Source organism: Triturus cristatus, chromosome 1_1 (assembly GCF_964204655.1).
Source record: "Triturus cristatus chromosome 1_1, aTriCri1.1, whole genome shotgun sequence".
In the NCBI taxonomy this organism is placed as follows: domain Eukaryota; kingdom Metazoa; phylum Chordata; class Amphibia; order Caudata; family Salamandridae; genus Triturus; species Triturus cristatus.
In genome coordinates this window covers 4,257,427-4,270,834 of record NC_140579.1, presented here as the reverse complement: position 1 = coordinate 4,270,834, position 13,408 = coordinate 4,257,427, and the positions used below count along the sequence as shown (strand labels likewise).

Sequence of the window (13,408 nt, the reverse complement as noted above, 5' to 3'; positions counted from 1 at the left end):
CCACTCAGAACCAGACACCCCCTGGTAGTATTGACTTGATATTGGCCATGTATATGGCATGCATCGTGTTCTTCAGTTGCAAGCGCTAGCTCTACCGACACATGTCTGCCCTGCTGGGTCCAAACCCGTGGCATTCACAGGTAACTGTTGTTGGAGCTCAACCCCCCCCGCTATGGATGGAAGGTAGTAGGGGGTCCTCGTGTCCAGGGGTTGGTGTCCCTACCCAAGAGGGGTCTGGTGCACAGGGGTTTCCTCCAGAAGTCAGGAGTATAGAGCCGTGTATTGGACTCCCGTCTGCAGGAGATGGCCGGGAGTCCTGAGTAAGGGCGTGGACAGGGTACAAGTGCTGGAGGGCAGCTGTGGTGTCCTGCTGAGGCTGTGATGCAGTCTCAGGCCTCTTGTACCATCGTACACAGGCCATTGAGATAGCAAAATGAGAGAGCAGAGCCCAGATATCAAAGGCATGACCACGTTTGAATATTATGACGGCTTACATTTAGAAAAAGTAATATCTTGAACCCGTGTTTCAGTTCGATGGATTAGATAATATCACTACATCCAGTGAGATACCTTAAAAGGGCCGTATGTAAACAGGAAGTTAGAACCATTCAGGGCCCAGGGGCCCCCGCCCCAGGGCCCTGGCAAAGGTGCCGTGAGTGAACCACGAGATGTACGTGGCATAGTGTGGCCAATAATGCTATATTAGATGTGGGGCCACCTCAATGTTTATGAACGAACCATATGTAAGCAAGGGCTTGGAGCTAAGTGCCTTCAAGGCGCGCTCGGGTAAAGGGGAGCAGAGTGGAGTGGGGAGTACTCCAAAGAGTTTGAGGGACACGTCCTGAGGTTTGAGGGTGAAAGTTCTGAGTAACAGGTGCCAGAATTCAGGAACCTGGCACACAGTGTGAAGGCAGCCCCTGGACTGTAAGCAGAATGCCTTAGAGGGGCATAGCCCAGAGTTTTTGGGACAGCTCCTGGAGTCTGAGAACAGGCTCAGCAAATAAAGAAAGATGGCAGACGTTGGGGAACAGGAAGGGGAGTGTCAGGTGTGCCCTCAAGAGAGTACTGCGTGGCCTCAAGGGGTGCATTAGCAATCAAAACAAGCTGAACCAAAAAGTTTCAATCACAAGGTATGCTCACTGTTTGCTTTCCTTTAAAACACCCACATTGAAGCTTAGTTTCGAGTGGAGGCTGTGGGCAGGGTGGCAGTGTCAGTTGGAGGCTCACACGGGCTTTGGGCGCACTGGGCTGGTTGGATGTGGGTCGCTGCAGGCGTGGTCTCTGTGGTTAGGGCTATCTGGGGCACAGGGTGATACGACCATTGTCCCACATGGACGTGTAAGTCAAAAGCTGACAAGGCATGGTCATCGGTGACCTGTTTGTAGGATATGGCGGTGCTTTAAATGGGCCGGTGCTCACAGGTACTGAGTACCAGCAATTCGTAAAATTGAAAAGGAGACTGACTTTCTGCACGTCTCAGCAGGGGGCAGTACTTTTAATGGGCGAGTACCGACACCACTCAGTAGCACACAGGAACTCTTGGCCAGTGAGTGTCTACACTTCTATAATAGGGTGTCAAAGAAAAGCATGGACGCTAAAGTGCTTCTTGGAGCAGGCGCTGATAAGGACATGGTCGCAAGAGGCCTATGTGGGGCAGGCAGTGATTTTGGCACAGTCAATAAAAGGCTAAGTGGGGTAGAGGGTGCCAAAGGCAGAGAGGCAGAGGGTGGTACAACTCTGTCACCAAGGGGCTGACTGGCGCAGCGGGTGATGTGTGCATGCTCTCTGTTGGGTAGTTTGGGGAGAGGAGGATAGTGGCATTGGCTTGGCTTCTGTAGCGTTGCTTGAGACTGTATGTAATGATGCTGCAAGGCGCCTACATGTCTAGTTCGGGGCGCTGCCCCTGCGTTGCAGTTGGTGGCAGTCTGTCACAGCGTCTGTTTCTCTGGTTTTGTTACAGGACCGCGGCGAGCTGTGCTTCTTCAGTTTTCAGTGTAAAAGTAAATGCTGCCACAGGACCAGCGGCTTAAGCCTGGCGCGCTGCGCCCCAAGCTCTGCTGAGAACCAGGAGTGCACCCCCTGGGTAAGTAGCCTGCGTCAGAGGCCCTGGTCCATGCCGCAGCGGCGAGGGGGGTCACTGCTTACCTCTGTAGCGCCTCTTCCGGCCAAGCTGTGGACTCTTGGGTGCTACATACATACTACGGCTTTCCGGCCCGCACCAGGTGCTGAGGTGAGACACTACAGACCTCTTTCGGAACAATACCAGCTGACGACTGGGACGTAAACATACGCTCCTCGGACCCTGGGGCGCGGGGAGCGGCAGGGAGTCCGTCCTTCAGAGGGCCCCTCCCTCGTCAGGTGTTGAATAAATATCTGTGAAAGGGAAGTCCGAGGGGCTCACCACATGGTGCAGAGGAGCCCTCCGTCATTTGACGTTACACCAGTGGCGGATGGCTTTGCAGACTGGAAGGGCCACGGGCCTCCTTGTACGCACGGTGACCCAGGGCAATGTCCGGTACTAGCATTGAGCCCGGAGTGCAGCCATAGTGTATACAGTTTTCTAAAACGCGTGAAGCTTGTTCGTGGAAGATAGGGTTTGTTGCAAGTCACCGCCATCTAGTGGAAGATGTTACAATGGCATGTATATCTTTTTTTTAAATTTGCTCTGCTCTTTGTACAGATACTCTCCCTGTGTGCCAGTTAGTTCAGTACTTGTTAACCTGGGGTCTGGGGACCCCTAGGGTTAAGAACATTACATAAAAATAACAAATTAACAGAGTGTATATCAATAAAGAAGCAAAATGTAAACATAACATTTTTAAATTGTTCTGTAAATGTGTAGGAATGTGAAATTGTAGGCTGAAGATTAAGTTAGTATCCTCAGATTGATTCATGGGAGCAGTACATGTGCATCAAACAGAATATAGTATGGATTTGAGTGGCCGTAATCGAATTTAGAAAAGCTACAACATTTCCATTACAATTAAAAAAAAAAATTGAAATATTTATTTGTGTATATTTAATTTGTTTGATGAGTGCTGCTTTTGTATTTTTAGTGTATTGCTTTACAGTTGAAATAATCCAAAATGCTTAGGCCCGGGTCTCCAGGTTCCAGTAATGCCTCACCAGGGGTCTCTGGATTCCAATAATGATTCAGTGGTGATCTCCGGGATCTAGGAATGATGAAGTGGGGGTTCATAGAAGTCAAAAGGTTTTGAACCACTTCACTAGTTTATTTATAGTGAAACAACATGGGAAATATTTAAGCAAAGCAATGCAGTGTATTTAATTTGACAAAATACATTGCAGGGATGCTGGTCGAATGTTGTCCTAGACAGCTGTCTGTATAGTGTTCCCATAGCTGAATTATTCTCCGTCACACCACTAAACTACCAAGAAACACCCCAAGCCTCAAGCATTTGGGCGTCACCTGCCAACAGCGCCCTTTCTCTCTATCAGTGCTTAATCTGGAAAAAATGTACGTTAAAAAAGTGTATGTAGGAAGGTGGAATCTGACTATATGGTTGCCCCCACTTTTTTCCTGGTGTTTTGTTGGTTTTTGACTAGTCTTGCTGGGATCCTGCTATCCAGGACCCCAGCCTATCTGCTTACTCCCTTAAATGACTTGGTGTGCATATTAGATGCACTAGTGATTGGATACTGTGGTACCTTATGAGCCCCTAGTATACGGTACCTTAGGTACCAAGGGCATAGGTACTTCACAGGACTACCAGGGGCTGAAGCATGTAGTATGCCACCCCTGGGAAGCAGACTCAATCTGACACCACAGGCCTGCTACTGCAGCCTGGGTGAGGTAGTGTTAGCACTCCTCACTGAGGTATAGGTTCCTATATCTCACCATACACACACATCTAAACCTATCAGTCACCCCAATGGCAGGCCCTATCAATCCTGAGTGCAGGGTGCTTGGTTTACAATGTGAGGTGGTGCCTCTGTCTGAGCAGGGCCCCTCTACAGCTGGCAGAGTCTATTCTCTGTGGCTGTTTATGGATGCGGTTAATCCATATACTCTTAAGTGCATTATAACCTAGCGGTAAATGGTAACTTTGGGATGGCTGCATCAAAACAAGTCGTGTTTGGTGTCAAACAACTTGGAATCATACCCCCACACCAGTAACTGGTGTGGGAGTATGATCCCACCCTTCTAGAGGGGACGACATGTACCTACTGTGGTAACAAGGTAGAAATCTGAAAGATGCCACCAGCACAGACACTGGGCTGCCCTCCTGCTGTTGACCGAAACTCGCAGTGGAGGGGGGCCCAACAATAGGCATCCTGTCACAGGGAGGTGTCATCACCTTCCAGACAGGATTTAGAGTATTGGAGCTGGGTGGGTGCACTCCTAGAGTGCTTTGACGTCCTGCACTGGGGGAGCAGTAGGCTCCTCTGTGCATATGCCAGCTCAAACCGGTTCAGGGGCTACCTGTCCCTGCTCTGGCGTGAAACTGGACAAAGGGAAGTGGGTGTAACAACCCCCTACCCTGACCCTCCCAGAGGAGTGGTCATAGAGCTAGTCCCTCCCTTTCTTTTAGTATAAGATAGGGAACCCTTGCCATGGCAAACTAGATAACCCTGGACGACGCTCTACAAGAAGAATCCTGGTCCTTCGACGTTCCACTACCTTTGGAAAACGGAAGAATCTCCCTTGGAGTCAAGGAGTGACTCCCCAGCTTGGCAGGCACCAAAACTTGAATCAACGGTTGCAAACTTTCCCGCTCCCGCCAGAGTCCATAGTCCCTGCAGCCCCAGAAGTAGATTTCCTGACTTCTCGACGGCCATTGTGAGTCCCCAGCAAATCTGAGGCGATTGGACCCCACGAATGATGAAGAACTGCAATACCTGGGAACTGTGCACTATTGTCGAGTGCAACCCCTTCACGACGTTCTACGAACTCGTGCTTTGGACCATTTCTGGCCCAAGCCTCCAGCAGGTTGTGCAGTGAAAATCAGAGGCCTACCCCGTCCCGAGTGACCGTGGGCTCCTGTGAAGCATTTCCTCAAGAGGTGTCTTCGCGATCCCTTGCCCGTTGGCTTGTGGGTCCCCCGAAGACTTTCTTAACAACTCCCCCAGTTGCTCCAGGCCTGCCCTCACTCACCTTCACTGGGTGAGTCCCTCAGACCTTGCTGGTCTGCACCATCGACTTTCTTCACTCCACAAGAGACTTGCTGTTGCCAAGGCTTGTTGGATCCAATCCGGTTGCCGACACCGCAGTCAGCTGCAGACATTGTGGGACACTCCAAATCTAGCTGCTGGTCATTGTCAATCTCTCCTGGACCTCGTGAGCAAAGAGTCAAAACACCCTTGATCACCTGAAATCACCCGACATCCGTGGACATCCATCTTCCTGGCCCCAGGTCACTGGCTAGTGACTGTGAACACTGTCCCTGCATCTTGAATCCAGGCTTGGATTCCACCGGACACTTCTTCAGTCTTCGCAAGCAGCAAGTCTTCTTTGGTCTCCATAGAAAACAGCGACCGACACCTATGCACCCGGCTTCCCTGGGTGAGGTAACTCGTGCACTCCGGTGCCCTAGTGTGTGTTGGCCCTCGAAGTACTTACCTTGTAAGTGGCTTGCTTGTAGACTTCCTCGAAGTACCCTAGAACTTTAAAAATCAAACCGCGACTTGCTCCATTATAATCAATAGGGAACCCGCGGCTGTGTTCTCACACTGCACGCGTCTCCCGTGGGTCTGTTACTTGCCTGCTTTCACTGCAGCAGTGAAGCCCCAGCGATTCTACAGGCCCTAGGCCTTGTCATTTTGCAAGTCGACTTTCCTAAACCTCTTTTTTAGTATATGGTCTGGTATGCCCCTAGGGCCCCAGCCATATTTGTGCTTAACTTATTGTGAAACGTTGATATTTGAATGTGTTCCTGGCTTCTAATCTCATAAAGAGATTAGTAGAGTGTGTCTAGAAATAAATACATATATATTTGATATATATACCTGTGTGGTGTCCTTTCATTTGGTAATTCAAGAGATTATAAGGTAAAACAAGCAGCTTTACATTCCTCTGAGACTTAGCCTAAAGGCTGTTCTCCACAGCTACCACTAGGATAGCTTTCTTTAAAAGGTTGTCTTAAACCTATCTACCATAAGAGTCGAATTGGACTGGTGCAAGGTGGCCACTATAACTAGTGACCAGCATATGCCAGGCCAACTTCTCACACAAGGGTTCAGAGATTTTCATAACAGCCCACCACTAGTGCTGTCTAATGCCAGGGTTGCTGTATACCAAGGATGCCCAATGCTCTCTCCAGTTTATTTTTCTTTCCTCCATATATGTACACTTCTTGTGTCTTTATCCCACTCTTTAAGGTTCTTTCTTCTTTTTCACTATTTGTGTATTTTTTTTCCCATCCTTCTTCCTTCTCCCTTTCTCTCTCTTGCCATTCTGAGTAAGAACAATAAGTCCTGGTCCCCAAAATGAGTGTTGGTGCCCCTTATTTGCAACTAACAGCTGGAATTGAGTAGGCCCTACTCTGCCAGGAGATACACTATATCTCTGTGTAATCACATCTTCTCTTTAATCAGGGTACATTCTGATGCAACTGGGGAGTGCCAGTGTTCAGACAGTATTGCCGACTTTCCTGACAGTAATCTCTGGCCTTTCCGTCACCATCCATTTTAGCTCCCTCCCTCCTGCAGGTATCAAAGGCCCTACCTATCTGCCATCGAGTGACCTCTTCCTGCGGCCTGTGCAGTGCTTAATGTAAAGCCGGTGGTTGCCAGTGGGGGCCACCAGCAATCATTTTTGTTGCCCAGAACGTATTTTTGCTCATCAGACATTTTCTGAGATCAAGAGAGGGAAAAACACACAATGGGGAAAAATGGAGTAAGAGAAAGACGGAAATAACGTCACAAAGGGAGAAAGCAGGAACCTGCAAGAGTGAGATCAAGTGACAGGGAGTGCCTGGCAGTGGGTTAAAGAAGACTGAGGTGGATTAGGACTTTGGTATGCTGACCTTTAATAGCCGTGGATTTGGGCTTCTGATCACCACTTTGGGCATCAGAAGTCATTATTATATAAATAAAACACTGGACCTGCGACATCACCAGAGGCATATTAGCCAGCAATTTAACAGGGAGGGCTGAGCCAGAGGTCATTTTAGGCTCTAAGGGCCCAAGCATGAGCCGGGCCAGCAACATATTTGGCATGAAATAGTGCAACAAACATTATTTAAACACATAACTAAGAAGTTTCACATTTCAAAAAAGTTTTCCTTGTAAAGTGGAAGCGAGTCACTTTAGTACATTATTTTATAGCACTAAACTGAGAGTCATTTGGTAGGATGTTATCATATCTTAAGTTGAACTTAGAAACATCCACGCCTTCACAAACCCCACCTTGATAATGATGCCAGTGTCAGACCAAGTGGCAGGTCAGTTGCTGTCTGCCCCCTATAAGTAGCTCATGTACAAGATAGGATTATGTACAGAACATATCCTGAACGGATGTAGTTCAAGGTGCTGTCAAATGTGCTAATGAAGCAAAAGGAGGAACAGTAAAATAAAACAGTTGCCTAGGATCACACAGTTTGTTCAACTAGGTGAAGAAGACGGGTTTGATCACAGATTTCCAGGACGCACCCTCCACAATTCACCCATTAGACTTTCATGACAATGCTTTCCCTGTGAAAGCTTTCTGCATTTTAAATTATCCCCATGGAGCAAAGGTGGCGGCATATCCTCTACTGCAAGATGGTAGGGGGTCAGAAGGGCAGGTTTGTACAATGAGGTGAGAGCATGAGCAGCAAGACAAGCAGAAGCTAAAAGGCGTCGCTAGTGTTGGGCTCGAGCGTCCAAGAGGACCTTGAACAGAGCCAGAACCAGGCATTTGTCTCGAGCCCGGCTCCAGCCTTCAGTGTTTCATCTACCTCTAAACATCACCTGGCATCGTCTAGGTCAGTACCAAGTGTACATCTAGGAGAGCATGAGCCATATGCTATAGCTTATTGTATTCACATGATGTAAACTTTAAAACAATTAATCCAAAAGTTAATCACTTAAAAATCTGGTACAACTCCGTCCATCCTCGCCCTACACAGGATGACACTTTTCTAGCCCCCAGTCTTCCGGCATTACCACCCTCCTCCCAGAAACTCACTGAAACTCCTGTTTTTCATAGGTAGCCTTTGTCTTCCAGGAATTTCATGGCTACTCCTGTTTCCAATGATCACCCTCTTCCTCACAGGAATCTCATAGGACCTCCTGTCTCCATGGGCACCCTCTGCCTCATAAAAATCTCATAGGACCTCCTGTCTCCATGGGAACCCTCTGCCTCACAGGAATCTCATAGGACCTCCTATCTCCATGGGCACCCTCTGTCTCCCAGTGTAATGTGGGGTAATGCATTTCATGTGGTTTTACTTTAATTCAGGAAGTTCATGTTTGGAACGTAGAGTGTTGTAGTATTCTCATGATGAGAATGTAGGGGCTCAGATGAGAACTTGCTGTTGAGTCTGGAAGCAGGAGGTCGTGTACTTGAAATAAACTAACTTGGACATGTCACTACCTCGTCGGGATTTCGGGATTTCTTCATTTGAACCATACTACATTTTATGGCATAAATTTTTCAGTGATTGGACCCACCGACACGCGACTGATTTGCGTGAGTTGTTATCTTTTGCTTTCCTGCCACTCACCGTAATAAAGAGAAGAAAAAGAAGAAAAAACAGAAAAGAATTCAAGGCACTCTTAGACTGGAAATCCATTGCGGAGCTCTGCAGATTTTAAGGAACATTATGGTAAAGTACTGTTTCTATTCTCTGCACGTGAGTGCATAAGATATTGCTACCAACATTGTGTTGTTTATTCTTAAAATGGCTGCACGTTTAGGAGCGCATTCTTTGAACTGGATTCTCTCGATTATCTTTAGAAAGCACGTTAAGCACGTCCGGAAGCCATTATAATTTTTTTTTATTTGCAAAACACGGAAGTTTTTGAATAACGCTTCATTTACATCGTGTTTTATCATCGGAGCGTATTACGTTGAAAAGACCTTTTCAGCATTTGAAAGGAAATACTTCATTAGTGCCCACCTTTCTGAAAAACACACAAGTAACTTTTGAATTTGTTCATATCTTCTGTTTTTATTTATTTCTTTTGGTGTGACTTTGTATTTTCTTGGGATAGTACACAGATTACGTTCTATTCAAGATATATTCATTTTTAAGCTACACTTTAGGGTGCCATGGCTTCTAGCAGCAGCAATGTTATGCAACCACCTCCATTCCTTGAGTTGCTTGGGAAACCTGTAAAACCGTGGCATAAATGGTTTAGAGCTTTTGAGAACTGCCTTGAGGCTATAGATGCTAGTAAATACTCAGCTTCACGTAAAAGGGCATTATTATTTAACCATTTGGGCAATGCTGGACAAGAAATTTTCGATAATTTACCAATAGTTCCTGCACCGTCAGGAGATGATTCATGGGATGTTTTCAAAGAAGCTTTGGCACGGATTGGGAAACTATACATAGATGAACCGTCAGTAATGGTGGAGAGACATAAATTCTTTAAACGCAAACAATCATCTGAGGAGTCTATAGAAAACTATTTGGCAGTGTTGCGTGTTCTAGCTTCGAAATGTGTTTTTGGTAATTATTTGGATACTGCTTTGCGTGATCAGTTAGTCTTTAATTGTTTTAATAAGAAGATTCAGGAATGCATATTGATATGCAAAAATCCATCTCTTGATGAAGTCATGGATATAGCCAGAAGTATAGAACGTTCTGTTGTCTCTTCAAAAATTTTGACGGAATCTTCCATCACTATGTCTGCAGACAGTTCAAAAGTAGCTGTAGTGGAAATGACATCTAGTAGTAATGATACAAATGTAAATTTTATTTCACACAAGAATGTATTTAAGAAAAGTGGTGAAAAGAAAGTGGGTGGAACATGCTATAGATGTGGTTCCAAGTTTCATATGGGTAATTTTCCTAATTGTCCTGCTCAAGGGAAGCGATGCAACAACTGCAAAAAAATTGGGCATTTTTACACTGTTTGTAATTCTAACAAAACAAAGGTCAAAGTTAGTCAACTTGATGTTGAAAATGATATACTGTCAGAAGCAATCAGTAATGTGTTGTTATCAGTTGAAGTTCATGCATTAGGGGACTCTGAGAAAAGGTGCAAGGGTCCTATATGTGAAGTGAAAATTGGTGTAATTAACTTAGGTATTATGGCAGATTCAGGATCTCCCATTACTATTCTAGCTGAGAACACATTCAACAAATTTTGGTCGGGAAAGTTATTGAAGTCTACTACTATTAACCCTAAAGCCTTTGGTGAGTATGATATAATAATGACGGGTTACTTTGATGATAGCATTATGTTTAAAGGGAGAAATATTTTTACAAAAATTTACATTGCAGTCAACGGACGTGATAAATTGGGATGGCAGGATCAAGCTAAACTAGGAATGACACTCAGACCAGGACATGCAGAACCAGTCATACTTGGCGATATGCCTGTTTTAGCGATTCAGGAGACCAATGCACATGAAGGTATTACTAAAAAATTGCAGGCTAAATTTCCTGAAGTATTTTCAAACAAAATTGGAGTTATTAAGAATTTTGAACATACTATTATATTAAAAAGTAATGCTATTCCGGTTATACAAAAAGTTAGACCTGTTCCTCTCTCTGCCAGGGAAGACCTCAAAAAGTTACTAGATGACATATGTTCTCACGGTATCATTAAGCAAGTAGAATCCTCGGAATGGATTTCGGCGGCTGTTGTCGCATGCAAAAGTTCTGGGGATAAATGCTTATGTGCGGATCTGAGGCTTCTTAATAGAAATATTCTTGTAGACTGCCATCCGCTCCCAGGAATTCATGAAATGTTGGCCAGATTAGGAGGAAGTAAGTATTTTTCAACAATTGACTTACGCTCTGCGTATCATCAAATACCCTTATCTGAAAATTCCCAACATCTGACTACATTTGTAACGCCTTTTGGTGTATATATGTACAAGCGAATGCCATTTGGATTGGCATCCGCTGCCAGTGTATTTCAACGCTTAATGGATCAAATTTTTGGAGATCAGAGGGGTATATAAGCTTTCCAGGATGACATCTTAGTTCACACAGAGAGTTTAGATCAACATATAAAGTTGTTAGAGGAAGTCCTAGGCAAATTAGGTTCTCAGGGAATGACAGTCAATCTTGACAAATGTAAATTTATATCACAAGAAGTCAATTATTTGGCGCATAATATTTCAAAAGAATGTATCAAACCCAAGGTTTGAAAGGAATTAATGAGGCACCTATTCCTACTGACAAGGAATCACTTAAAGCTTTATTGGGCTTAAGTTAATATTATGCAAGATTTGTTCAGGGATATGCTATCATTGTCCAACCTTTAAGGAATCTTTTGAAGAAAAATGCCAAGTATGTCTGGTCTGATGAATGTCAGGAAGTGAGCGAATTAGTAAAGAAATTAATTACTACTGCACCAGCCATTAAACCGTTCACGCATGGGGCAAAATGTATAATTACTGTAGATGCAAGTGCTAAGGCTCTCGGTGCAGTTTTAAGCCAAATGGTGAGAGGTCAAGAATGCACCATTGCATGTGCTTCACGTACCCTCCATTTTGCTGAAAAGAACTATAGTACAATCGAACGCGAAGCACTTGCGTGTTCATGGGCATCTGAGAAGTTCAAAATGTACATTTGGGGAACGAAATTTGAGTTGCATAATGATCACAAACCTCTAATATATATGTTAGGTGATAGTTGTTCTAATAAGGCTTCTTCAAGACTGATAAGGTTATTGGTAAGATTACAGGAATTTAATTTTGATATAAAATACATTCCAGGGGGCAAAAATATCAGAGCGGACTGCTTATCACATTTACCGGTAGAGGGAGACAGTGCTTATGGTGGTGAGAAAACTGATAGGGAAGATTTGGAGTATGTGTTCACAGTTAGTGATATTAATGAACAATTCAAGATATCAGAAAAAGAATGGTTGGGAAGTTGTGACAAAGATGATTGTATGGTTCAGGTAAAGAAGTTTCTCATTGAGGGTTGGCCAGGTAATAGGTGTATGTCCACAGACGTAAACATTTTTTGTCAAGTAGCATCAGAATTATCTTTAGTCAATAATATCTTGGTTAGACAAGATTTGTTTGTTCCTCCCGTGGGTCTCAGGTCTAAAATTGTTTAATTGGCTCATGAGGGACATCTGGGAATTTCAGCTACAGTGAAGAAAATCAAACAAATGTATTGGTGGCCTGGAATTGATGGGCAAGTCAAAAGATATTTGGAAATGTGTGCTGAATGTTTATGCTCTGATAAACATTCGAGAACTTCAACAGCTCCTTTATATCCTGTGAGCCAAGTAATGATTGGGAAAAAATAGGTCTGGATTTCACAGATCCGTTCAATGTTTTTGGAGGTGACAAAAGATTTCTTATAGTTGCCATTGACTACTATTCTAAGTGGTTGTATTTTTCTTTTGTCAAAACTGCGGACTCTTCTTCAGTGGTTTAATTTTTGAAGCAGCTGTTTTGTATTGAAGGTAGCGTCAAGGAGGTGGTTACTGTTTTTTGATTCGTTTATTAGTCAATTAAAACCATAAACAAAATCACACGGTTAAAAAGTACATAATGAATAAAAAGTCAAATGAATGAAAAACGGGTATGTCATACAGCTAGTACAACCTCGACTCTTCACGCTACATACCCTTTGCTTTCTTCAACTTTTCTTCCTGGAAATTTTAGTCAGGATACCAACACTAATCTATGTTAGATAAAAAGTGACTAAACATGAATCATTTGTTACCCTGACATCTAAAAAAGCAAGCTTTCTGCACAGATAACTAAAATGTCCCTTAAGTAAATGAATATATATAATTAAAATGCCTATAAGCAGGACTAAGAAAAGTATGAGTACGGTGCCAGATGGACTGTGAAACCCACTATTAAAAACAATTATACAAATATTCACATCATTAAGAATACAGAAATAGATAAAGTAGTTATCTGAGTCTAACGGGATAGGGACCTACTAATTTCAGTCCCTAGCAGCCCGCCCTTCGCATTTACTGAGCGTGCTCGGTTAACATTAAAAGTTTCCGAGTTATAAGGTGCTGATTGGCTGGTGCATTCCTTCTGTAAACTGAATAAAAATGTGTTTATCAAAAAAAAAGTTTCAGAGTTATTACAACTTAGAATTACATTCAGGGACCACCTCCAGATTACACATCGCATATCCTATCAACTGATCATTTTCTTAAAACAGGTCAATAACTGAGTCAGTCTAATGTTCAGCATGGTGTTGATTGGGTCCATGGACTCCACCAGTGCGTGCCTGCAGGACCTAATTCCCCGTTCAAGGAACTCCCGCCTTAATAGAGCTCTTCGTTGAACCATCAAAGCAGGACA

General features: G+C 44.2%; 1 protein-coding gene across 1 annotated transcript in view; it reads left to right on the top strand.

Annotated features, from left to right (window-relative positions):
- The window catches only part of LOC146869059 (uncharacterized), a 32,466-nt gene that overhangs the window by 375 nt on the left and 18,683 nt on the right, over window positions 1–13,408 (top strand). Inside the window, exon 2 of the mRNA XM_085649179.1 lies at window positions 1,961–2,083. Within this exon, the coding sequence (XP_085505305.1) occupies window positions 1,961–2,083 (123 nt within the window). The remainder of the gene's footprint in view (window positions 1–1,960; window positions 2,084–13,408) is intronic.